We start from the raw sequence: 25,150 nt of genomic DNA on the forward strand, positions 1-25,150 counted from the left end.
ACAAAAAACGAGTGGCTTAAAAGCAGAGAAGTGATTTGAAACAACCCATCAGTGACATCCAAAGTAAATATAGCAAGTAAAATATTGTAAGTAAATATAATTCACACATATAGAGTAAACAGAAAATCAACTGTTTTCAGTGTTGTGGGACTGCACCAAACTGGTTTTAAAAGATACTGGGTATAATTTAAACTCATGCCAATATAGTTAAACAACATGGGTCTTTCCCTGCCAGATGTGAGAATTCAGAATAATTTGAATGGAGCTGTTACTGCATTGCAAGTAAAATGACAGTCATACTCTATCATATGTAAATACTAAACTGAACAGATTTTAATTTCCCATTGGTTGGGAAATGGAGTAATTATATAACTCCAGTGAAGTTACTCTGATTTTATACTAACATAGTAAGGAGGCCCTTGGTCTCTTAGCTTCTCTAAAGTATGCTGTGCAGCATTTTAACATTGCTCAGGAATTAACAGAAATATCAATCATACTTTAGCAAAGCCTAAAACTACTTTTTAGTCAAATGGAGTATCACAAAAGTACTGAAAATTTGAAAGGACACACAATTCTGATTTTTATAGTTAGATGCATGGCCATGTACATAGATGTAGAGATTGTCTTAAAAAGCAACATAAATAAAATACAATTTGTTATCCTAGACATTATAATAATAATATTGTTTCACATTGGCACTGTATAAATAAGGATGTAGATTGAAAAATTTTTGTAAGTGATTATAATGTAAGTTTAAATAACTTAGATGTCAGCGACCAAAGCTGAACATTTAAATAGGGTCCCAACTGTCTCTGATAAAGCAAACAACATTTCCAGTAGTTTCTGTACATCTTGGCTGTAATGAACGTGAGGTGGTAGTGAAGGAACATGACATTACTTAAAATAATTTGGCATTAGATTCTGTTTCAAAGCTGAACATTTATGTTGTCTACTTACAGCACATTTAAGGAAAACATAATATATCATTTCTCATTGTGGAAAACTTGAGATTTAATGTGCATTGCTTCTGTCAGCATCAGTGAGTTGTCTCATTTCCTTACTTTCTACTAAAGTATAATACAGAGGTAGCTTGCACTATTCTGCCATGAAATAATACAACTGTTGTCTTGGGTACATTATTTCACATGTATATTATGGGTAAGAAGTGACCATCTTGTTTGCACAACTTCTATTAAAAAATTAATTTGAAGATATTTGTGTCTTCACTTATGCAGATAAGGTAGCGGATATTTTTCTAATTATCTTTACATAGTTAGATGTGAATTGTCTCTTTGAGATTGTCTCAATTGTTTCATCGATTTTTTTAATGTTTGCTTGTGTCCTTTTTTTTGGTTGTGTGTGGAAATTACAAAACTCTTAAGGGTACATATCTGGAATATGCTAAGGTCTTCAACCACATCATATCCTTAGCCAAAAATCACAAAGGAAATAAAATGTTTAAATTTCTGCCTTGTCTCTATTCTTCTTCAATAACACCTGAAGTTCTGTTAATATATTTTTATCTCCAAAAGTCAAGTGGCTCTTTAGGTGTTCCTACAGCTTCATGTCCACAAAATCATACCACTGACAGAGAGGCTGGGCCTCAGATTTGTTGTAATATCTGATGTTTAGAATTCCATAGGTTATGTCCTGCTTAGTTGCAATATTTTCAGCCCTTGTGCAGTGAATCACCTGTAGGACTCCTTATGGCAAACAGCTGTGAAAAAGTAATTCCTTCATCCTTCTGCTTTGGAACACGGTGTTGGAAGGGGAGCTTTCTGTGACTGCTTTGGAAGCTTAGGGGCTGCCGATATCATTACATATTTCATCTGATCTCCTTCTCTCCCTGCTGTGTTGGCGTGCTTTGGCAGGGCCCTGCTCAGCAGCCTACAGGGCATCCAGAATCCCTCGCCTCCTCCCGTGCCTCCAGGAGCCTGAGCAGGGCGCTGCCAGCGGTGGGGAAAATTCTGGCACCACCTCGCTTCTGTTCCTGGCCTATGGTGCACACATTTATTAAAATGCTGGTTTTCTATCTATCTTATAAGTTTTGTTGTTTGCCTGTCAATATTCATGTTTGTTATTTAAACTTCATTGAGGCAAACAGTTTTGTGCTGCATCCCTTTGGTACAAATTAGCTAGAGATGAACACCTGTGCACGCTTCAATGGTATATAGTAGCTAGGCTTCAGTCTCATTAAAAGTAATGAATTAAGTTTGTGGATATATATACCTCTTTTTTTTTTTTTTTTTAATTTCCATTCACCACTGTCTTGCTTCTGTATACATAATAATTAGCTTTCAGACTTTGCAGTGTACATCCCTAGGCCATTTTCTGGATATTTATGCAGTTAGTTTAATGAACTTTGCTTAGGAGTTGCTATGTGATTAAGAGTCATTACCTTCCCGGATTGCCCATTTTACAAATTACCTAGAGATTTCATATTCCGGAGTTAAGTTTTCTTATTACCTTTATAAAGCCAAAACATTTTTGTGGTGAACTCGCCCAGTTAACAAACAACAAAGGCGCTGTGGTTTTGCTCCAAGGGTGATCCTCCGTCCCTGTCAGCAGCTGCCAGAACAAGCCATGCCCACGGAGCTGTGAGCGGCTTGCCGGGGTTTGTCACCAGCTCGTTCCTCGCTCGGGCAGCTCGACTGGGTGGCTTAACAGCGAGGGAAGGAACACGCGGGCTCCTGATCTGCAGGGAGCTCCCCGTGCGCCGGTGCCACCCGCGCCCCGCGGGTTTCCTGCGGCGGGAAGGAGCGGGGGCTTTCCCGGGACCCGGGACGCTGCCCCTCCCGCGCGGGGGCGGGCACGCTGCCTCCTCCGAAACGGGCGGGTGCCGGGCGGGCCCTGTCCGCGCGGGTCAGCCTGGAAACGAGCGTTGCAGAGGGAAGAACGGATAAACCGGGCCGAGGGCAGCCTGCGGGACTCGGCGCTGGCGGCGTGGCCACGGCCGGGCCCGTCCTCCGCCTCTCGGCAGTCACCGCCCGGGGCCGGACTGCAGCGGGCTGGCCGCCTCCCCCGCCCCGCCGGCGGAGCGAACCACTGCGGTTCGCCGAGGAGGTGAGGCACCTGTCACCCGCGGGCGGCGGCGGCGGGCGGCCCCGCGGCGGGCGGTGGCGGCGGCTCGGGGCGCGTCTGGCGGCGGGGGCGCGGCGGCCGCTCGGCGGCGGAGGGGCGGGCGGCGGGCGGGAGCGCGGCCGCGGCGGGCACGGCGCCTCATCCTCCCCCGCGCCGCCGCCGCGGGTGTGCGCGCGGAGCCGTGTCCGTGCCCCCGCCGCCGCCGCTGCCTGCAATGGCGTTGAGGCGACGCGGTGGCTGCTGCTGCCTCCTGTCAGGCGGGCGGCGGCAGCGGCCGCTGTGCGCAGAGGAGGCGCGGGGGCAGCGCTGAGCCGGGCGGCCGGGGGAGTCCGTCGCGGCTGTCGGCTGGGTAAGGCAGCGTGCGCGCTCGGCGGCAGAGGCGCCGGGCTCCGCGGGGAGCAGCGCTGGCACCGGGCTTTTGTTTGGCGGGGGCGGCGGGCGCCTGCCCGGGCACTGCCCCGCCGCAAGGTGCTGCCGCCCGAGGCCCCGCGGCTCCAGCTCGCCGGGGCGGCACGGCCGCCCGAGGAGAAGCTGCCGCGGGGGCTCCGGCGCTGCCCTCTCGGGTTGAGTTTATTGCCTTCTGCGAGGGCTGCACGGCTCGCCGAGGGTCTCTGCCGTGTGGTCTTTCCGTGGCGATCGGCGGGAGCGGAGCGGGAGGTGCGCGGGGCCAGGCACGGTGGCCGCGGGCTCCCGGTACCGGCGCCGTGTGTGCCGCGGCCAGAGTGAGGCGTCCCCGCCTCGGCGGCGCGGCAGGGCGAGGGCTGGGGGAGCAGGAACGGAGGGGAAGGGAAAGGGGCTTGGCTCGGGAGACCCCCGTGGTGCCCTTGGCTGGGCCGCGGGGAGCGGGGATGAGCCCCTGGGGCAGGGGCGTGTGAGCGGGCCAGCCCCTGGCTCCGGTTCTGCATCTCCTGGTTAGTACCTCCAGGATCTTCCAGCCGATAAAACCGCTGCCCGTGACAAGGGGCAACTTTCTCTAACGGGATTTCGCGTCCTTTACCCTGTCAGCTGAAGATGTTAACTTTGGGTGCAGTTTTTTGTATTCCCTCGAGCTAATGTTTAATTTGCCTTTCTAAGCGTATTCTTTTTGATAGTATTTCTACCATTATGTTTCTCTGAGAGAGCAAGGATTGTCTTGCAGTGCTTCATATTTCATGTCACATTGCCTTTCCTTTGCATGCGTATTTGTGCCATGATACTATGCTTGTGAATGGAAAGATATGATTATTTGTTCTTTCACTATGATTTTATAGATTGTAAATTATGCAAGTCAATTTCAAAAAGTTTGAAATGGCAAGTTTTCACATGTCTGTGCAGTGCTGCTTTGTATTTTTTTTTTTTCAATTTTTTTTGTAAATATATCAGAAAATGGTAAATGGAAATTGTGAGAGACTTGAAGTACCTGACATGGTTTCAGAAAACCCTCCTTTCTATTGCAGGTTAAATCAGCCCTTGTTCTTGGGAGTCCTCAGTCGTGCTGCTTTGTCAGAATTGACCGTGTGCATTTAGACATTTGCCTCCAGATCTGTCAAGTATGGCCCTGCTGAAGGGCAATGGCCCCTGAGGAAAATCACTCCTCAGGCAGAGAATCGCTGCTGTGACAACCTACTGAGAGTGATACCACAGAAACTATGCAAGCAGGTTTCACACTCCTGAAGTAAACATGATGAAAACAGAGTCTTCAGGAGAAAGATCCACCCTCCGAAGTGCCTCTCCTCACAGAAATGCTTACAGAACTGAGTTCCAGGCACTGAAAAGCACCTTTGACAAACCGAAATCAGATGGAGACCAAAAAGCGAAAGAGGAAGGAGAGACCTCACAGAGCAGAGGAAGGAAATATGGCTCAAATGTCAATAGGATCAAGAACTTATTTATGCAGATGGGCATGGAGCCCACTGAAAGTGCTGGAGTTGCCCCTAAAACCAGGGGAAAGGGTGGCCCTCCATCACCTCAAAGGCGAATTAGGCCCAAAGAATTTGTAGAAAAAGCGGATGGCTCAATCGTAAAGTTGGAATCATCCGTCTCTGAAAGGATTAGTAGATTTGACACTCTCCATGATGGTCCTTCCTATTCCAAGTTCACTGAAACTCGGAAGATGTTTGAGCGAAATGCTCATGAAATGGGACATTCAAATCGCTATTCCCCAAAGAAAGAAAAAATCATTTCTAATGAACTTCCGGATGAGTGGTGCAGCTCAAAGTCTCACAGAGGCAGCACTGATTCACTGGACAGTCTTAGCCCAAGGACAGAGACTGTCTCTCCAACTGTGAGTCAGCTCAGCGCAGTTTTTGAAAACACTGACTCACACAATGTAATAGTAGAAAAGTCGGAAAACAACGAAGAGTACTCTGTAACTGGTCACTATCCACTAAACCTCTCATCTACTGTCACAAATATCTCCTCCCCAGCTGCAAACCTTGAGGGTTTCAGTCCTTTGAAAGAGGCCAGCACGTGGTCTCCTCCAGCCAAGCAGGCTGAGAACTCTCAGCACACTAACACGCCTCTAACATCGAGACAGAAGGTGTCCACAGGCACTTCGGCAGGTTCAAAAACAACTGAAGAAATAAAAAAGAGCACAGAGGCAAGTGCTGATTCTGTTGAGAGTTCTGCAACAGGTCAACGGGATTTGGTTGGCGTGCTTGACAGCGAAAGATCTGTGGATAGCTGTGCTCGGAGTAAGTCAAAAACAGAGACAGGAGTTTTGGTGCAGCAGAAGGAACGGTCAGAACATACAGAAGGTATTTTTGATCAGCCTGAAGCTGCTGAGTTAACAAGAAATGTAGCTTCAGGTGGTGATTTTGCCACAGATGCAATTTCCGATGCTACAGAGTCCCATTACGATGAGGAAAGTGAAAAAGATGGACAGGAAGATGTGAATAATTTTCAGAGTTCCCATGTGTACATGCACTCTGACTACAATGTGTATCGGGTACGATCCAGGTATAATTCTGACTGGGGAGAGACAGGTACAGAACAGGATGATCTAGATGACAGTGATGAAAATAACTGTTATGAACCTGATATGGAATATTCTGAAATTAATGGATTGCCAGATGAAGATGAAATCCCAGCCAACAGAAAAATACAATTTAGCCGAGCTCCAATTAAGGTAAAGTTTTATATGTTCTTTTTTTTTTTTTTTTTTTACAGTTTAGTTTGTTTTCAAATGCCGCTTTATTTGAAGGAGATTGTGACATTTGATCTTGTCTTCAAGAAGATTTCAAAGGATCTTTTGATACATGTTTTTATTGCAGTCGGTGAACATAATCTTAAATGAAGTAAGGCAGCTGAGCTCTGATGAGCTTGTGTATTTTCCTAGATTTCTTGGTGACTGACTAAACCAGCAGAATTTGAGAATGACAGCTGGGCTTGTGAAGTTCAAGAATTTTACCATGCATGTTTTGACTTCTGTGGCTGCACTGTAACCACATTGTGAAACATCAGTGTGGGTATTTGGTGACTTTTGTGCTGCTTGTTTGATTTCATTTGAAGTCACAGCTGCTTGAGATTGAAGGGGTTTTCCTCAGCTCTCAGCAGATTGTTAAAGTACCTTTACTTAAAGATTGTGCCGTGAAGTACAGTGTGATTCTGTAGTAGAGGACTGTTAATATTCCACATCTCAGTTAGTATAATATTATGTAGTAGCACTGTCACTTATTTAAAACTTTTAAAGCATTTATGTGTATATAGAGAATGTATATATAGCGAATATATCTTAATTCTACACAAGGGTGAAGTCAGTTGACTGAAATACTTAGTGAAGGGTATGCTTTTTGTGGAGCTGTTTTGTTTTAAGTACCTTGAAATTACCACTAAGTATGTCGTTTCCAATACTTTTCAGTTCAGAAAGGAATAACTAGTAAATGGCTTGTAATGTTTTGTTGTACCAGCAGCTTTTCCTTGCTGAGTCTCAGGATTAAATATAAAAGTATTTTTCTTCCAAGTTTGTTTTAGTGCATGTGTGTGATAGTTTGACCCTGGCTGGAGATGCCACATCTCTAATGGACAATTCAAAGCCGTAGCAATTGTTGCAGAAATGAAGTTGACTCTTCCTTGTGTGATTTTAGCAGTGAAAAATACTAAGTCAATGAAGAGAAGTGCCAGTGTTCAACTCAAAGTAATGTGATTTACAAAATCTGCATTCCCACTGCCTGTGGTTTAAAGTAGGGTGGGATGTATATTGTATTATGAAGTTTTCATCTGAATAAAGCAACCAGATTTTCTTATCTGTTTTATCATGGAGTGGAGGGAAAAGAACTGTCTTGCCTCATGCTTTGAAAAGAACATTTTTACAGTGAAAGAAAATATTCAAAGACAAGATAATGTATTTTTCTTACAATTTTAGTTTGTTGGTGTTTTATTCAGGCTAGCATCATGAACTAAAAGTTCTAAGTATTTTTGGTCCCTCTTGATTGTTTCCATAATTAAAGTAACTGGTTTTCTTGAATTCTCAGGGGGAGGTGAAGTGAGGAAAACTTTGATTACGAAGGAAGTTTGTCTCCTCCACTGCTTTCCTGCTCTAGCTAATAGATAAGATGTACTAATAGACAAGATGATGTTCTCTCTTCTGAAAGACCTACCAGTTGTTTATGATGGTTCCAACAGATGAGAATCAGAAAGTGACTCCACTGATTTTATTCTTGAGATGGTCAGACTTTTCTGCTGTTTCCAAAAGAGTTAATAGTGACATTTTTATTTCAGTGTATTGCTGTTGTCTCTCTGAATCACGCTGTCATGCCAAGTGCTCTAAGAGTATTTTCTCATTTATTTGTATTTTTTCTTTTCAAGTTTTTCATGCTATGTTCATTTCAGATTACAAATTGTACAGTGATAATAACAGACCATCAGGAAAATGCTCTAAAAGTAATTTTTGTAAATAATTAAAAGAGCGCATTTGTCGTGGGTTTAAGCATAAAGCACTCTCAACAAGCTTATCCAAAGTAAAAGAATCATTGCTTTAATTATTCTAGCATCTTTATTGTAGATAGGAAGAAAGAAGAAAAAAAGCTGTGCTGGGAGAGAACAGTGTCGAAGGGTTTGGGATATTTGGGAGATCCCCTGCTTTTTGTCTTGGGTGCCTCCAGTGCAATCTGTTAGTCATGTGGGGAAGCAGAAGTGAGACCATGTGGAAGGCTGGCCTTAGCAGGAGGAAGTGCAGCAAAAGTTGTGGAAAATTGAAAGCTGCTTCTGGAGCAGTGCTGCCTTCTGGCCGCAGTTCCCTCGGCAGGGTGAAGCTGTGTGAGCCAGGGCAGGGCATCAGGTCACTGCTGGCCACGCTGCCAGGGCAGGGACCCCGGAGGGGCAGCTGGAGAATCCCCTGGAGGCTCCTTGTACCAGGCTCTGGGTCTCTGGCTCCTGCTCTCCTCTGACAGCACTGCCCATGGGGCATGCTGTTGGAGGCTGGGAATGGCTCTGGCAGGAGGGTTCTGTGCAGCACAGCTATCAGTGAGCAGTGCTGGCAGCAAGGGGGACTTGTGTTCTGTCCCCTCACTCAGTGCCAGCAGATGAATTTACCCTGTGCCCATCTGTTCCGCAGGGATGTTGCTTCTGACTAAACAGACAGGAAATGTGTAAGGATTTTCTGTTCTACACAATTTTGTGTGTTAGCATGACTGGTTTCATTAATACTTAGCTGAACATCATCTCATGCATGGTGTGATTGCAAGAAAGGAAAATACAAAGCAATATAGAAGTATTGGAAACTGGTTTGTCTTAATGAAAATGATGCAATTTGTTGTTAACTATTCTGCTAGATAGTGGTGTGCAAAGTCCAACCCAAACTTTAGATGTTTGGTGTTGATTTCAGCATTGTACCTTCACTCTCCTCCTACAGGAGAATTCTGACATAATTAACAAAGTTGGCATTTGAATGTGTGAACTAGAGTCAGTGGGTAGTTATTGCCATAAAGTTGTTACTTGAAGATCTCAACAGGTTTAGGTAAACATATTTGGACTATTTTTCTATGTGATCTCTTCAGGCAGACATGTGAGAGATTTTTTTGTTGCTTTAATGGAAATACTGAGGAATATGAGAAACAATAAAGTATAGGCAGAAGGATAAATAAATAAAATTTTACCAAAATGCTAGGGTCTGAATTCTGCTTGTCTCCCAGGCAGGAAAAAGATTTAGTTATTGAGAAACTCACTATCAAGAGGAAGACTCAAGTCAATGCATGCAGGAAATTCTACTGTGTTATAGTCTGTAATTTTGCTATCACAGATTCCATGCTCCATGGGCCATTTGCTCTCCTCTAGGATTATCGAAGGTATTTGCTGATTTCATCTCAGCTGAAAGTCCCTTTAGGAGTAGGTGACTGCCTGGAGGCCACTGCAGGCTTGGAGAGTTTCTAGATATTTGGAGTGTGGCTTTGCTGACGTGAGCAGTTGTGTGTGTCTGTGGGAGCTTAAATCAGCTTGGTGCTGTTCATAAAATGAAGCTCAAAAGGGCCCAAGAGTGGGCAGTGGACAGGAGTGTATTGCTAAACAAGGGATGTGAACATTTCTGTAGCTGTTCATATGACTGTTTATGTAGTGATACAGAGGCCTTTATCAGCACTGGCCTGCTCTTGTGTTGAGGTATTGTGTTTGTGCTCAGGGATAGAAGTGAAGCTCTCCAGGGCAAGTGTATGAGGTGAAAAAGTTAAGTAAATGGGATAAGAAAAAACATACTCTGGTTTTTCCAGGGATACTTTTCTACCAAAGAAACAAAACAATGCCCCTCAACCCACCACTTACTGATTTACTGGTCTTTCATTGGTTATGCAGGGTTTCCTGATGGTTGCGTTATATACTGCTTCTCAGACAGGGTGGGCTAATTGGGCAAGATTTGCCTGTAATGCAAAATTCATTAGTTCATGGCTTTCCACACCCCAGCAAATGGAAATGTATTGATTGTCCAAATCATAAGTCACTTTTTGAGCCGTGCTTCCCCTGTCCTGGTGTCCTTCTCCCCTGAAGAGTAATGTTCACAATTTCTGTTTCCAAGCCCATAGTTTCTGCTGCCCTGATAGCTGATGGCTGCATATTCAGTTAGTGCCTGATTTCTGGCACCGGCTACACCTTAAACCATTTAAAGCAGTTAACAGCAATTTGTGTCTCCTGCTGAGCCTCCTTTTGCTCCTTCTGCTCCACTGACTCTGTCCTGCCAGCCAAGGGGTTGGGTATTATCTGGTCAGACCTTATGGCAGACAGCAGGGGACTTGTGGTACTGTGAGAGGGTTTGGCCCAAGCTGCTGCTGCAGGTTTTTAGCATTCTGTAAAGCTTCTTTAGGGTGCAGTGGTGAAGGGACATCTCTGCAGACCTCTCTGGAGTTTTGGGAGTAGGTGGGAGTGAAGGTAACATGAAAGGAAGGTATATAGCCAATGGCTCTTTCATCCTTCAGCTAATTCCATATGAAGAGAATGTAATCACTAATGCTCATGCCTCCTATTGTGCTTCCTCTCTTTTGTCATGCAGCATGACTGAATTTTATACCCCACAACACTTCAGTTTTCCAGGTCATGTCTTGTTGAAATGGTCTTCAGGAACTGGAAATTGTACTTTATCTCTCTCTCTCACCTTTGAAGAAAATTTGCAAGTGCTGTGATTATAGTTTAGCACAGAACATAAATGAAATTTGTATTTAACAGTTGCTTTGAAATTTTTTTATGAACTCCATTTTTTACAAACTTCTAAAAATAATTTCAAGTAATGAGTCTTTCTTTCAGTTATTCCTCATTTCTGAGGGGATCTGAAAGATCCTTTAGTTCCAACCCCCCGGCCACAGGCAGAGACTCCTTCCACTAGACCAGGTTGCTCAGTTCCATCCAATCTAGCCTTGAACATTTCCAGGAATGGGTTATCTGCAGCTTTTCTGGGCAACACATTCCAGCGTCTCACCACCTTCACAGTGAAGAATCTTTTTCTAATATGTAATTTAAACTTACCCTCTTTCAGTTTGAAGCTATTTCCCCTTGTCCTGTCACTACAAGCCCTTGTAACATCTCTCTCCATCTTTCTTGTAGGCTCCCATCAGCTACTGAAAGGCTGCAAATTGGTCACCCCTAAACCTTCCCTTTTCCAGGCCGAACAATCCCGAGTATCTTTGTCTTTTTTTCATAGGAAAGGTGCTCCATCACTCAAATCAGCCTAGTGACTCTGCTCTGGATTTGTTCCAACAGGTCCATGTCCCTCCTGTGCCGGGACCCCAGAGCTGGGTGCTGTGTTCCAGGTGGGATCTGTCTCACCAGAGCAGAGCAGAGGGGCAAAACCTCCCTGCCCTGCTGGCCACGCTGCTTTTGGTGCAGCCCAGGACACGTTTGGCTCTCTGGGCTGTGAGTGCACAGCTGGGTCATGTCCAGCCTCTCATCCACCAGCACCCCAAAGTCCTTGGCAGGGCTGCTCCTGATCTCTTCATTCCCCCAGCCTATATTGATACCAGAGATTGCCCCAACAAAATGTATTCAAGAATGTAAATAGTGGTGGAAAAAGAATCTGAAACAATCTGGCGCTAATTATGTTGGAAATATTTAATTTAAAAATCATTATTCTTTATATAATAGGCATCATAATGAAGTATGGTGAAAACATTTTCAAGTCTTAGTGTGAAAAAGAAGTACTTCTTTGTCTGATGCAATGCTCAGTATTGTACTTACCTGTTGTTAAAGTGTTGATGAATTATTTTGGATCATAGGAATCATAAGAGAAGGTTACCCATCCACAAGCACTGTACAGTCCAAGCTTGTCACTTCTATGTATGTTTTAAATGAATACAGAGCTGGATTTCGATGATCTCCACATTTTCCACCCCTAGTGAGCCTGTGATTCTATAAATGAAGTCATCACAGTGCATGTTAGGACACTTGTTCAAGGCCAGTATGGAAGACAGGAGTTGCAGAAAGATCCTGAGGCTTTGCTAGATTTGAAATGGTTACAGAATCTGAGAAATTAATCCACTTTTTGCATGGGTTAATTATGAAAGCTTACAGATGTAAAAAAGATACGTGATTCTTTCTGAAATCCCTGAAAGAATATTTTCTTTTCCCTTAATTTGGTTCACTACTTCAGCTCCTGTGTCCATGTAGAAGCCTAGGAGATAAGAGAACTAATGCATATCCTCAAACACTGATAGCTAGATAGCTGTGGAGCCAACCAAGGATTGTTGGTAATAACATTCTGTTAAAAAGATAAGGATGTTTCTGAAGAAGGGGCCATACTCATTTTGCTGAGTTCTCGTTTGGGCTCCTGGAGATAAGCACAACACTGTCCAGCACAAATGCAGGAATGAGGCTGAGAATTGGGCCTGAAATGTTGACCAAAGGCCACCCCAGTCATCAAGACTGGTCATCATTTGGTGGTCATAAAGACCAGTAAAGCCCTCCAGTCCATTTTCAGGAAGGTCTAGAAGATCAGACTGCCCATGATAGCTAATTGGCATAGAAAGTGAGAAACTTATTTCCAGGGTGGGTGTAATTTACTAATAAAATTTTGTAAGCTCTTGCGGACCACCTGACATCTGTTGCTCCTTTGACCATGAGTATATCTGAATCCTGGGTGCTCCCTTCCCCATAAAGGTGGGATGCCATAGTCCGTGCTTTGTTTACAACGTTAGGAGTGGATGATAGTTTTGGCCAAAGCATGAAACTAGGTATTTGGTAAGCTTAGTCTCTGACTCCTGTAATGTTGAATGTATCACTGAACTTTTATGCTTATATTCAAATTTCGTAAAATGGGCAGCAAGCTGGTAATTAATTTCATTCATCTCGATGTGTGAAGTAGTTTGGCATGCAGAGCTATTGGCTGGGTAGCTCGAAACATGTTTATTCTGCCACAAAAAAATGAACTTACACTTTTTTCCAGGTATTGTCATGTATGGGGAATTCTACTGACTTTAATAATAGAATGTGTTGTACTGCAAGGATTGTCCTGCTAGCGTGGATCATTCATAAAACATAACAGTGTAAAAAAACCAGGTTCTTTGCTCTGGTTATATGCTCTTATGAAAGGTAGAACCTTTTATGTGTATTTGTCAAGAAAAGGAATGAGAAGTAAATATTAAGGATTCAAAGACTGGAAGCACTGAGTTAACAAATACTGTGGGGATAAAGCATTTCAGAAGTTACTATTTTGATTCAGTCACTGTGGTGAACAAAAATACCTCTTTATTGCTGTGGAACTTTATGCCTTCATTGATGAGTCTCTTGCATGCAATTTCAGGTGCAAAAAGGTTTTCCTTTATTAAGTGTACATGGAATTATTGGACTGCAAAAATGGAATAAAGTTATTTCCCTGTTACAATATACTGTGGCATCTTTAACTCTTATGTAAGTTATAATTTCACTACTGATTCTGGGGATCAGCAATTTCTGGGTGCAGTGTTCACATACATAGTTCTTGAACTAAAAACAAACATTGTTTAAAAAATGAGTTTCATAAGTATTGAGGCCATTCTAGAAGGACTGTGTGTAGAAACAGAATTTGGATTAATTTGCATCATGTGGTTTAGATTGAAAGGGGTTTCCAATTAAAGGTTTTTGATTTCAAAAATGCAGACTGAGAAACTGTAGGGAAATGGTTTGAAATTAGCTGAACCAAAGAGCAAAGGAAACTCTGATTCAGAATTAGAAAAGTGCATAGGATTTTCATCCTAAGAAAAAGCAGATTACACAAGCAGAATGATTGCAGACCTAATCAGAAGAGAAGCCAGCCAAAGAGAACATCATAAGTTAGCCAAGAACTTGGAAGGAGTGGCAAAAGTGGTTGTTGAAAAAATGAAGAATGTCATGGAGTTCAAAAGTCTTAAATGTGACTAAGAAGCTGCCAGAAATCAAGCTGAGTTTGACCTCTTAAAGGAAAATAGTCAACGTAGTAAAAAGCTATTCTATCTATTAAAAATCCAACAAGAAAGGAAAGTGGATGTTATGCAGTGAGTATGAAGTTATGGTCAGAGTTATCACCCCCAGTTTATTGTGGAAATTCATATGGTGAAATGAAGAAGAAACCTACAGGTTCCTAGTGCTCAGATTTGTATGGGGCTGGGTAAAAGAAGCTGTATTTTAGAAAGTCTTATAGCAAATATTTCAAAACTAAAAGAGCTCTGTCAAAGTAGACATAGTATTTAACTGCAGAAGGGCAAATTTAATAGCTGTTTTTCAGAGTGGAAAAAAGGTGGTTCTGGCTGCCTGAAAATTAAAATTTTTTCCCCATAGCAAAGCAATAGAGAACACTTTTTAAAGAATTAAAGGCAGAGATGCAAATGGAATATTGTAAATGGATTTATCAGAGGTAGTATATGCCAGACTAAATTAGGATCTTCCTTTGATAAGATAAAAGGCCTTGTTAAAATTTTCAGTAGTTCTGTCTCAGGAAGCTGGAGCACACTAATGACACTTGCTTTTGACAGAAAGTGGGGAAGCCTTAGCATTGCATAGGATTACAGTAAAATACGGGTGACTGGGAGGACTGGAGTAGTGGAGATGAATTTATGAGCTAAGGACTTCCACGGTAAACTCGTGACTCATTTGTAGGGGATGACAGCTAAGGAGGAAGCCACTCTGACTTGCTGCTGCCGAAGGACAGCAGCAACCCATGATGTGATGCAACTGTAAGGAAGGCAAATGGCATTCGAGATAACATGAAGCAAAATATTTTGGAACCAGTAGGGAATTATGGGTGTTATTTTATAATAGCTCACCAAGGAGACTTCATCTGGACTGTGTCTGATGGATTCTGCCTGAGGCAAGTGGGTTTGCAGGAAGAGCTGTAGCAACTTGATGCTCTTATGTGTCTTTTTTCTTGGTTAATTCTATCATAAAACAGAAAAATTAAGAAATTTATCTTGCTATTTGAATGATGCACAAGGCCTGAAAAGGACCATTATTGCATTTTTGTATTCAAAAGAAAAGGCACCTGAAAACTAAGGGGCAGCATTCCACTTTTAAAATGGAATTGAATCTTTTCCAACTAAGATTAAAGGATTTTAATAGCAGGCACTCTTTCTGCGTTCCTAATAGACTACTATGTTGTCTAGTAGTGTCTGTAAATTTTTTGAAGTGTTGTAATTACCTTTAGGTCTGTTGAACTTGAAGGCCACAAATAATCTATTGAAAAGAGTACCAGATGTTCCTGTAATTAAATGGTACAAAGCAATGGATGTTATTTCGTGGTGTCTATTTTATATAGAGAGTGTTCTATTGGGAGAAGCTAATTTTACTTGAGTTACTGACGAGAGTTGGTTCAAGAGACCCATCAGATCACTCAGATAATTCCATGGGATAAAGTTAGTGGAAGGTGTGAATGCAGAATTTATCTCCAAGACCCATTTGCCTTGTGCTATTATACATAAAGCTGCACTTCTTAGTCTGTGCACATCTGTGACTTCTGATGTTCCACTCTGCAGTTTCCATCTGCCTTAATATTCAGTGAATAATCTCAAGGGCATAAGATGCTGGTTCACATTTAAAGGATATCTTCTAGTGTTCAATCTGTGCTGCCTGTAGACCTAGGGACTTCCATTTGATAAAATCACTGTATTTTGCATTAGTTATTTGAAAGCAATAAACTGTAGAGGCTTTTAAAAGTTATACTATCAAACTCCTCTTTAATTCATCTAGATCGTGGCCTTTATCATAAAGTATTAGGATTTTTTTTAATCTAGCTTGTAATCATTGCATCTTTATAAGCTTACAGTCATCTTTAAGATGGATGGTGATACATTTATGTACTGACATATTCTAGATTCCTTAAATGTGTAGACCCTGACATACCTATTAACTCTACCTTCTTAAAAGCCCAAAGATATTTTCTCATTAGTGCTGGCTTGTGTGATTGCCCAGTAGATTTCATTGTGCATGGACTGTTTAAATAGAATACTCAAAATATGTTAGTATTGTATTTTTTTGCAAGGGCAAACCAGAGAGAACTCATTAATCTGGAGGTTTAGAGCACTCATGAAAAAAGCTGGTGATTTAACAGTGTGGCAAAGTTCACTAACACAAATGAGAATGTTTCAGTATGACATTTGATAGGAAGAGACTACCAGACCATGTAGCTCTTTATTCCCCTTTTCCCAGCCATTTTCTTCTGAAGTAGTTGCTCAGTTTTATCTTTCCTAATTTAGTAGGCTGACTAAAAAATGCTTCCTTGATGTTTTGCACATTTATTTGAAGTTAATATTTAAGTTGAGAGGAGGAAAGAAATAACATTAAACAGAGGGGCTCTTTTTTTCTTCTTTTTTTTTTTTCCTCGCTTTCTTTGTATATGGCCAGTGAAAAATTCTCAAAGCTTAACAACTGTAGATCCGAAATAACTGCTGAGACTTACTGTGGTTTACTGCAAGTGCATGACACAGTCATTACCAGTAAGTCTTGACCATTAAAAAGAGGAAGTTGTGCCTAATCAACCTCATAACCATCTACAAAGAAACGACTGGCTTAATAGGGGAGGGGAGAGCAGTTACTGTCTACATTCAGTTCAGGTCAGCAATTATTGTCTACATTCACTTCAGTAAGGCTTTTGACGTAGCATATTCATAGAGAGGCTTGTTAAATACGGGCTAGATGAGCAGACAGTGAGGTGGATTGGAAACTGGCTGAACAGCGAGGTGAGAAGCCACAAACCTCATGAAGTTCAGCAGAGAGAGGTGCAAAGTCTTGCACCTGGCCCATGCACCATTCTGTTCTGGGGACCATACAGAGGGTGGATCCTCTTCAGCATTGTGGAAGAGGCTCTGTCGTGCTGGACAGCATCGAGTGGAATGTGAGTGAGCCATGTGCTCGTGTAACAAGGAAGGCTGGTTGTCTTCTGGGCTGTGTTAGGATGAGTGCTGCCCTCAGGTCAAGGGAGGTGATCCCTCCTCTATACCACTGAGCCCACATGTGGAGTTCTGGGCCCTACTCCAGGCTCCCCAGCACTGGAGACTGGACAAAGTCCAGTGAAGGGCCATTCAGATGATTACAGGTCTGCAGCATCTCTCCTGTGAGGAAAGGCTGAGAGAACTTGGGGCTGCTGGCCTGGAGAAGTGAAGGCTCAATGGTGGTCTCATTAATGTATATAAATACTTGAAAGGAGAGTGCAAAGAAAACAGAGCCAGGCTCTTTCCAGTTATGCCCAGTGACAGGGTGGGCACCAGCTGAAACACAGGAGGTTCCCTGTGAACATCAGGAAACTTTCCCTGTGAGGGTGACTGAGCACTGATGCAGGTTACCAGAGAGGCTGTGGATATTCCATCTTTGGAGATACTCAAAAGCTGTCTGGATGTGGTCCTGGGCAAGGAGTGCTATGCTTGAGCTGGAGGGTTGGACCAGATGGCTTTTGTAGATCCCTTCCAGTTTGAGCCATCATGTTGTTCTGTTGCTTCATTTAGATCAGAGAAAAAAGTATTTTTCTAGTAGTGAACTTTGGTAAAGAATCAGCTAAATTGCATCCAAGATAAATTATCTTAATTTCATTATTTGTAAGATATACCAAGTGACTTCTTGTATTTTTGTCAGGTTTTAAGACTGCATGGTTTTGCAAATACAAAGGTGGTGCAGCAACTCCAGTAGGTTTGATTGCAATAGTTAAGGTTGTTTAAATCTATATGAATGTTTTAGTAAGAGTTCATTGCATGAGGCTTGAATTCTTACTTTGTAATTACAGGTAGTTAAATTTAAGGATTGATACTAGACTTTTAATGTTTCTTATTAATGAGAAGCTAGGCCCACTACTGGTAATTGAAACAGCTAAGAAAGGGTTTAAGGATTTTTTTGGGACATACTTTGTTGTACACATAAGCAGATTGACCTAACCTTTTAAGTAACATTTAATAAGGTGAAAGATTTTGGGGAAATATTTAAACAGATATTATGATTTTAATATTTATGATGTAGAGAAAAAATTTAAAACTGCCTATACAAAAGTAAAACTGTTGAGGAGTAGTGTTCATTTGCAGCAGAGTCAAAGCCCACCAACTTTTTGCATGTAGCAGTAGCTGAAGTCTAGATGGCTGTTGCTGGGGTAAGCCTTGATTGGAATGGGAATGTGATCAGAGTGCCCAGTGGAGTCCAAATACTCAAAAGCTGTGGTTAAACTGATAAGTAATCTCACCCTGGGCTGTACACCTTAAGTGAAATCTTTGAATTACTCACTTTGTAAAATGTACCAAGTTGCTGATGTTATTTAGTGTATCTCTGCAGTAGTGAAGGAGAGAGACATTTTGCTGATCTTGTAAAGCTTAAGAACTTCCAGAAGAGAGACCAATGTGTGTGTCTTGGGATGACCAGCAGCCATTTCTGAAACACAAACATGAGAGGGGTTAGTGAGAAGGTTTTGAATACTACTTTGAAAAAAGGTAATAAAAGATAGCTTATAACATAAATTGTTTTCACTCCTTTGGCTTAAAAGTGGTTCTGTTAAAGCAAACCTCTCATGCCCATGTATGATTTACTTTATTCATTTTATTTTCCTAGTGCAAAGGGTCACTTGTGTCTCTAAGCCCTGAAGAACCACTGTAGTTAATCCATTCCATTAAGAGCTCCAAGTTTCTGAGTTTGAGAATGCTGTGCTGCTGGAAGCTGAACCCAGCAGTGAGAAGCCGGGAGCTTGGTGGGGATGGTGGGGGAGCAGTGGTGGTCTCAGTGTGGTTGTCCCCTTGCCCAGTGCCCCAGCTGGGCCATAGGGTGGGAGCACAGGCTGGGTCGGGCAGGTCAGTACCCAGCACAGTGCCCCAGCAGGATCCTGCTCCAGCTTCCATGAGCCTGTGGTACTTGGCAGTGCTGCACTTGCAGCCTTTAGGACTCAGAGAAGCCACAGGGCACGTTTTTGGCCTTTCTGTAAGAGCTAACTGCTTCCTGCTGCATCAGTAGTCCTTCAGTATAGCATGATCCAAAATACACAGTTGAACTCTTTCTTCACCATTTTGCCTCACTTGACTGCCTGATGCCACCTGAGCATTGAAGTGATTTTTTTGGTTTTAAGATGTAGTTTTTTTCTCAGTATTTTTTTTTGCCTCATCTTCCTCCTCCTCCCCCACCCCCCATTGATTCTGGACGCTTCCAGGGCCGCAGATTTGTGATGGCCTAGGACATCCCCTTCCCCTTCCATCCTCATTTTGCTTGTTTTCTAGGACTACATACTTGACATTTTGCATTGCGTTAAAACATTGAAATGAAAACAAAGAAGCTTTTTTAATCATTTAGTTTATAATTTTTCATTATTTTACAGATCATGTTCATCACTCTAGTCAAGAATTTACTGTGGTACCGTCTCCATCGAGTTTTTGTTCCAGCATTATATGTAGATTTTTGTTTATTGTATTTTATTATTCATAATGAGTAAGTAATGTGTGAAATATATAGCTTCATATCCATAGAGGCTCTATGAATGCTATTCATTTTCTGGTTCTTGTACTCTCCACAGATTGTTCTGATCTCAGGCTTTGCTTTTGATAGCTTGCTTCTTTATTGTGTGAGAGACAACAAAATCTAGATGTGCCATATGTTCTATCACAGTTTTCCTTAAAACTGTGGCTGACATCTGAGAGGAGAAAAGTGTTTTCTCTGGTCTGTGTTGTGTGGAGGATCTGCTTCATCTGACCAACTTATAGGCAAATCTACTTTTAGAGGCTTTGCCACCACTTTTTAGAGGCTACACTTGTACACTTAGAAAAATAAGAATTAAAAGAACAAACTTATTTGTGCATGCAGATGCTCGACTAATAAAATGTTGTAGTGGTAATTCACCAAAATGTTTTGGAAGAGAAATTTTTGTCTTAAAAACTCTGTAATTTATTCTTACTTTACAAACATAATGTTCCCAAGGGCGTGGGGCTTGCTGTAGCTGCAAGAATTTTTGCAGTGCAGCATAAACCTGCCAGGAGGATGTAGCAAAAGACTGTTAAAGGTAAGCATGTCGTGACTACTCTCTGGTATTAGGTATTTTTTGTTCTCTTTTAAACAAGAGTGGTACTGTAATCATGAAATACTAGATGAAATTCTTTGTCTTTTATTAGCACTGGAATTCCAAGATACAACATCGCTGGGTGACTTGATGAATAATAGTTGTCATTTAATAACTGGCTAGGATTACTTTGAAAATAAAGGTCGAAATTTTATCTTTTGTCTCACTACTTGAAAAAAACACTAGCAGTAGATGAAAAGGAAGACTATCCCTCATACCCCTTTTGGACCTCAGATTTTTTTATGTTTCTAAAGTGAAAGAAAAAGCGATTGTGCAATAAATCACGTTTGAAACATCTTACTTTGAATTAACTGCTTCTGCTTACATCCGTATTTGTATATTTGGTGTGAATATCAGTGTCACCATCAGAAATAAGGTATTTTTGGAACTCTAGACATTGTGCAGCCCTTCATCATGCTGCTGTCAGGAGCATGATTAGTAAATTAGTTTAGTCGTACTGGTAAGGGATTTCTAGGAATTACGCCACCGACTCTGATTCAGAACACTGAGCTTGCATGCAGGAATTCCTGAGCGCCCCTATCCTGCAGAATACAAACTATACTGCATGAGAATGACAGGCAATGGTGCTGGAAACCCTCATTACAACATCACTGAGTCCTGTGTCATTTTCTGCACTGTTTGGAATAAAAAATAAGTGATCAGTGTGCATTTGTAACAGGGCACCTGGATAGACGTGATGATGGCAGTGATCTAAAGATATGCACAGCTACTAATTTTTTTGATCTTATGGTGCATGCAGCGGTGTTGAGTGGGCATTAGGGGAATTGCAAAACAGAAAGTGCTTCAAGGAGTGCAAGTAAACTTAACAGAATGGCAAAATTTGGAACAAACAGAACTTCAGGGTGGTGTAATAAAGCAAGATCAGGTGACAATGTTAAAAAGCTTCTCAAATTGAGATGGCTTAGGGGAATTTTTCTTAAAACTGGAAGTGTGATTATGATTATTAGACTGTGAGGCTGAACCTTTGCATGAATTGCCAGTGGACTTGCCACCTGTGCTAGAAGTCTAGCAGTGAGACTGTAGGATATTTTTTAGCTAAGATAATAACAACAATTGTGGGTCTTTATTCTGATCTTTGACTTTGTTTTCCCAAAGCAACCAGCCCTGGGAATTGTAGTCTGTTAGGCAAGGAGCCTAAAACAGTGCACTGAACATGTAGCCTGCACTAAGTACTGGTGGGATGGTCTCTTCATCTGCTTACAAGAATTGTGTCAGAAAATGTCTGCTTAAGGTAGATCTCTAATGAAAGCATGAACTGATGCTTTGCTGGAAATAGTTTCAATATCTGTTAATATTCAAAGAGATGCAAAGCTGTTTTATTAATAAAAGGAAATTACTTAAAATTCATAATTCTCAGTACATTGCATGTATAAATGGAAAAATCCTGTAGTTTTTGCTTGACAGTTTATAACAAGTGGCATGGATTTGTGGAAAAGGCTGTAGTGCCTTCCGTTGAAAGCAGTTTTTTAGTTTAATTACTAGCTAGTGAGTCTCCTCTGTGTGATCACATCACACCTCTAAGCTGATCAATATTATGTTTAGCTATTTGCTAGCACTTAATGAGATTTCCTATTGATCCTGGAGTGCAGTGTACATCATCTCATGAAGGCCAGCAACGTCTCAGGTGTGTTGGAAATCTGCAGTAACATCTTAGTAAAAACTTTGTCTGGTCCATACAATTAATAGAAGAGCGTGGAGAAGGGGTAACCATCTTTGGAAGATGTGAACAGGAAGGGGACTTGGACCTCCATAATTTTCTAGAAGAGCATCTACCTAAGCACTACACCATGGGTTACACTGTGTTCGTCCATCATTTCAGTTGAATGTGAGACCAAAAGAAGTGTCTGTACTGGATGATTTTGCAGATCCTAGCACTAGAAAGAACACAAGGGCAAACATGACTGTGAAGCATAATATTTAGACTGTTTCCTTTAGGCACTGAGGAGTCAGCTTTGGGATCTGAGATACACTGAAAGACTCATTAAAATGAAACGATAAGGAGCTGTTAGATTTAGGAAGAGATTCTTCTATGTAAGGGGAATTAAATTTTAACTCCCATGTAGTGGATGAGCGTTGCAGGCACTTGGCCTTTTATATGGTGAATCTTTCTATCAAGATCACTACTGTCATCTTCATCTCCTGGATAGGCTTTCACAAAGAGTCAGGTCTTTCTTGGGTTTTTGATCAAATGTGACAGTCACCTGCCTTTAGAAGGCAGTTGTAGGCTTTGAGCCCTGAGTGAAAGAGGCATCTTTTTGCTGCTTTTACTTGGGCTTTAAGCTGGAAGATGTGAGAGAGGCTGTAGTACTCAATAGATTGATTCCTGACCCTAGGCAGGGCCTTGGTCAAGTTTGTGCTTACTTTGTGTAGCACCACCCCATTGCAACTTCATTTCCCTTTGATTTTGTGGGGGGTTTAAGTGATCAGCCTCAGGTTTTTTATTTAGTCTGTGCATAAATATTGTGGTTTTCTTTGACCAACTGATAAGAACATACTGAATTGGAGTCTTCAGTTACTGATAACATATATTTGTGTCTCAAACCAGAATCCTCTTCTGGATGCCTTTTTTTTGTTTTTGGTTGTCTCTCCCATTATGCCCTTTGAAAGTGCTGGCTGGGAGGTGAGAAAGGCTAACATTTAACACCACTACTCTAAAGCAATTTCAGTGTAGAGCATTCCCCCAGGGCTAGGATTGGGGGAGAGATAAATAAAACATCAATGAGTAAAGAAGCTAGAATAGTGTTAAAACCAGGCTAACCAGGATAGGCTTTCTTATTTGTGTCTTGAAGACACAGTCAGGCCCTTATCGAGGTATTCACTTCCTGGCTAGAATGTCTCTTTGTCTGCATAATGAATATAAATGAGCACAACAGATAGTAGGGAGAGAAACAGAGCAAGATGAAATAGTACTCAGTTATGCAACAGGAATTAGTGGAAGAGGGAGAAGCAGAAACATTCAAGTTTTAATGGAAAATGAAAACTGTTAAACAACTTTGGGGAGTCTTACAATACTGATGAATTGATATTACCATACTGCAGTTGAGAAGGAAAATACTACTCACTGTTTACAACATGAGTTCACATATTTACAAATAGATGAAGTACAAGTGAAATCTTGGGAAAGAGCCTGGGCCTGCAGCCCCGTGTGCTGGAGCCCTTTCCTCCTGCCTGCACTGCTGCTCTCTCCTGCACCACTGTGATTTGAGAGAGCTTCTGTGCAGTCCTCAACATCTCCAAAACACACATCCCACTTTACCGTAGCTCTTTACTGCTTGTGAAACCAGGTTTCAGAAATGATGCAAAGGAAGAAAAGAATTGTACCTCACATGTAACTGGCTGACAAGAGTGGGCTTGTTGTCAATGGTATCTTCAGCAGAACTGAAACTGAAATTAATATAGGGGAAGTAAAAGAAAGTGGCTTCCACCCATGCTTTGAGTTCCTAGTGTTTTTATGGTAGTGCTTTCTTCTCTGCAGCAGTTCAATGTGACTCGATACTTCCTTGAAAAGACTTTCATGAATGTAATTATATGCTTGGCCAATAAAATTTGGCAACAAATTACAGTTCCCAGAATCTGTTCTCCTTTCATTGCTGTAACGCTCTCAAGTTATGATCTGGGAACAAGAGATTTAAGAGACTGTCATGGGGAGTATGTGTATATACTGCTGCAGGCAACAGTATAAATTAGGTGTACCTGGATTAAAATTAAATAAGACAGGTTGGTACCAAAAGCAGTCTAGTTGTAGCTGTTTGGTGCCCAATAAAAGACTAATTTACTTTACAAAGTAGTAATGTATTTTTTCTTATTTTATGTGTTAAATAAAATAAAGTAAATTTTCCTTACTGTGCCTACCTCTCCAAATGCTAATTGCTGATGGATGGTTACAGAATTTGCTTCTAATTGTATACTACTCAGAACAAGAGATTGTGAACGTATTTGATGGTTTACCAGAATTTTATTTATGGTAGTTCAAGGATGTGGTTTAGAAAGCTTCCAATTTGAAGGCAAAATTTCTTTCATGATTAGATTGAGTATCTAGGATTCGGCATGCAACTAAATAAATTCCTACTCTCTAGATATCACTGGATGCAAGTGTAGGTTTCTGGTAAGCTGTTTTTTCAGAATACAGCATTTGAAGAATCAGAGATTTTTCTCTTAAATTTGGAGGTGATGTCTGGTTCTATTTTATGTCCTTCTGTAGAAGCAGCTATATGTTGTTTTATGTCATTTACAGATAGTGGCTTTTCTTTTTCCTGTGGTGGTTTAAAGCACGTCTACACAGCCCGTGTGGTGACTCTTCCTGTGTTAACCTGAGACTGAGGGTGCTGGGAGGCTTGATGCAGACATGTTAAGCTGAGATAATTATTCCATCTCATCATGAAGCTCTTTGGACTGCCAGTCCTTTAAGTGCCTTATGGGATAATAAGACCTAGAGGAGTTTTTTGTGCTGCTATGTTCCACAGGCTTTGATTTTTATTTTTTTTTTTTTTTTGCTTTGTTTTGCTAAATTGTGGGCAGTTACAGGACAGTAGCATCCTGCTGTTAGTGAGTTACACAAATCACCAACTCTTTCCCAGTGCAGTGAATTCTCCTTAGTCAAGCTAAAAGTTTGGGGATTGTTGTTGCCATTTTTTCCTCTGTATGGATATCTTTAGAAAGCATATTCTGTATTTTGTTCCGTGAGTAGTTTTCAGAGGCATTATATAATGTGGAGGATTTTGTCTTTGAATCTGCACAAGATATTTTTGCTATTATGTGGAATTATCTTACTGCTCTATCAAACTTTTCTGGTACTGCAAATTAAGAAATTAGTGCACAAGAAGCATATGAGAACTTTGTGTGATCTAGGACTCTGCTCTGAGTGAAAATCTTTTTCAGTTTGTATTCTTACAGAAACTCCCAGGATTTTTGCAGTAGGTGATGGTGTTTCCAGCTGAGAAGCAGCTTACAGGGTTGAGCTCTGAAAAGTATTTCAGATGTTATGAGCTGGTCTTTTGTCTCTCAGATTTTTTCAAAAGACTTCAGAAATGCTATTTGGAGCACTGAAAAAGAAAACTAACAGTTTCCCACAGTATGGAGTAACAAAAGTGAATCCAAGTGAATCCATTGCATATAATATGTCACAGTGATGTATTT

General features: G+C 41.6%; 1 protein-coding gene across 5 annotated transcripts in view; it reads left to right on the forward strand.

Moving 5' to 3' along the window:
* Window positions 1-4,608: 4,608 nt before the first annotated feature.
* PPP1R9A (protein phosphatase 1 regulatory subunit 9A) overlaps window positions 4,609-25,150 on the forward strand; it is a 124,910-nt gene continuing 104,368 nt past the window's right edge. For all 5 annotated transcript variants that reach the window (XM_088161853.1, XM_088161855.1, XM_088161864.1 and 2 more), the window contains exon 1: window positions 4,609-6,187. In XM_088161853.1, the coding sequence (XP_088017979.1) occupies window positions 4,742-6,187 (1,446 nt within the window). In that variant the 5' untranslated portion in view covers window positions 4,609-4,741. The remainder of the gene's footprint in view (window positions 6,188-25,150) is intronic.

The sequence above is a fragment of the Sturnus vulgaris genome, chromosome 1 (genome assembly GCF_052056855.1).
Source record: "Sturnus vulgaris isolate bStuVul1 chromosome 1, bStuVul1.hap1, whole genome shotgun sequence".
NCBI classification, from domain to species: domain Eukaryota; kingdom Metazoa; phylum Chordata; class Aves; order Passeriformes; family Sturnidae; genus Sturnus; species Sturnus vulgaris.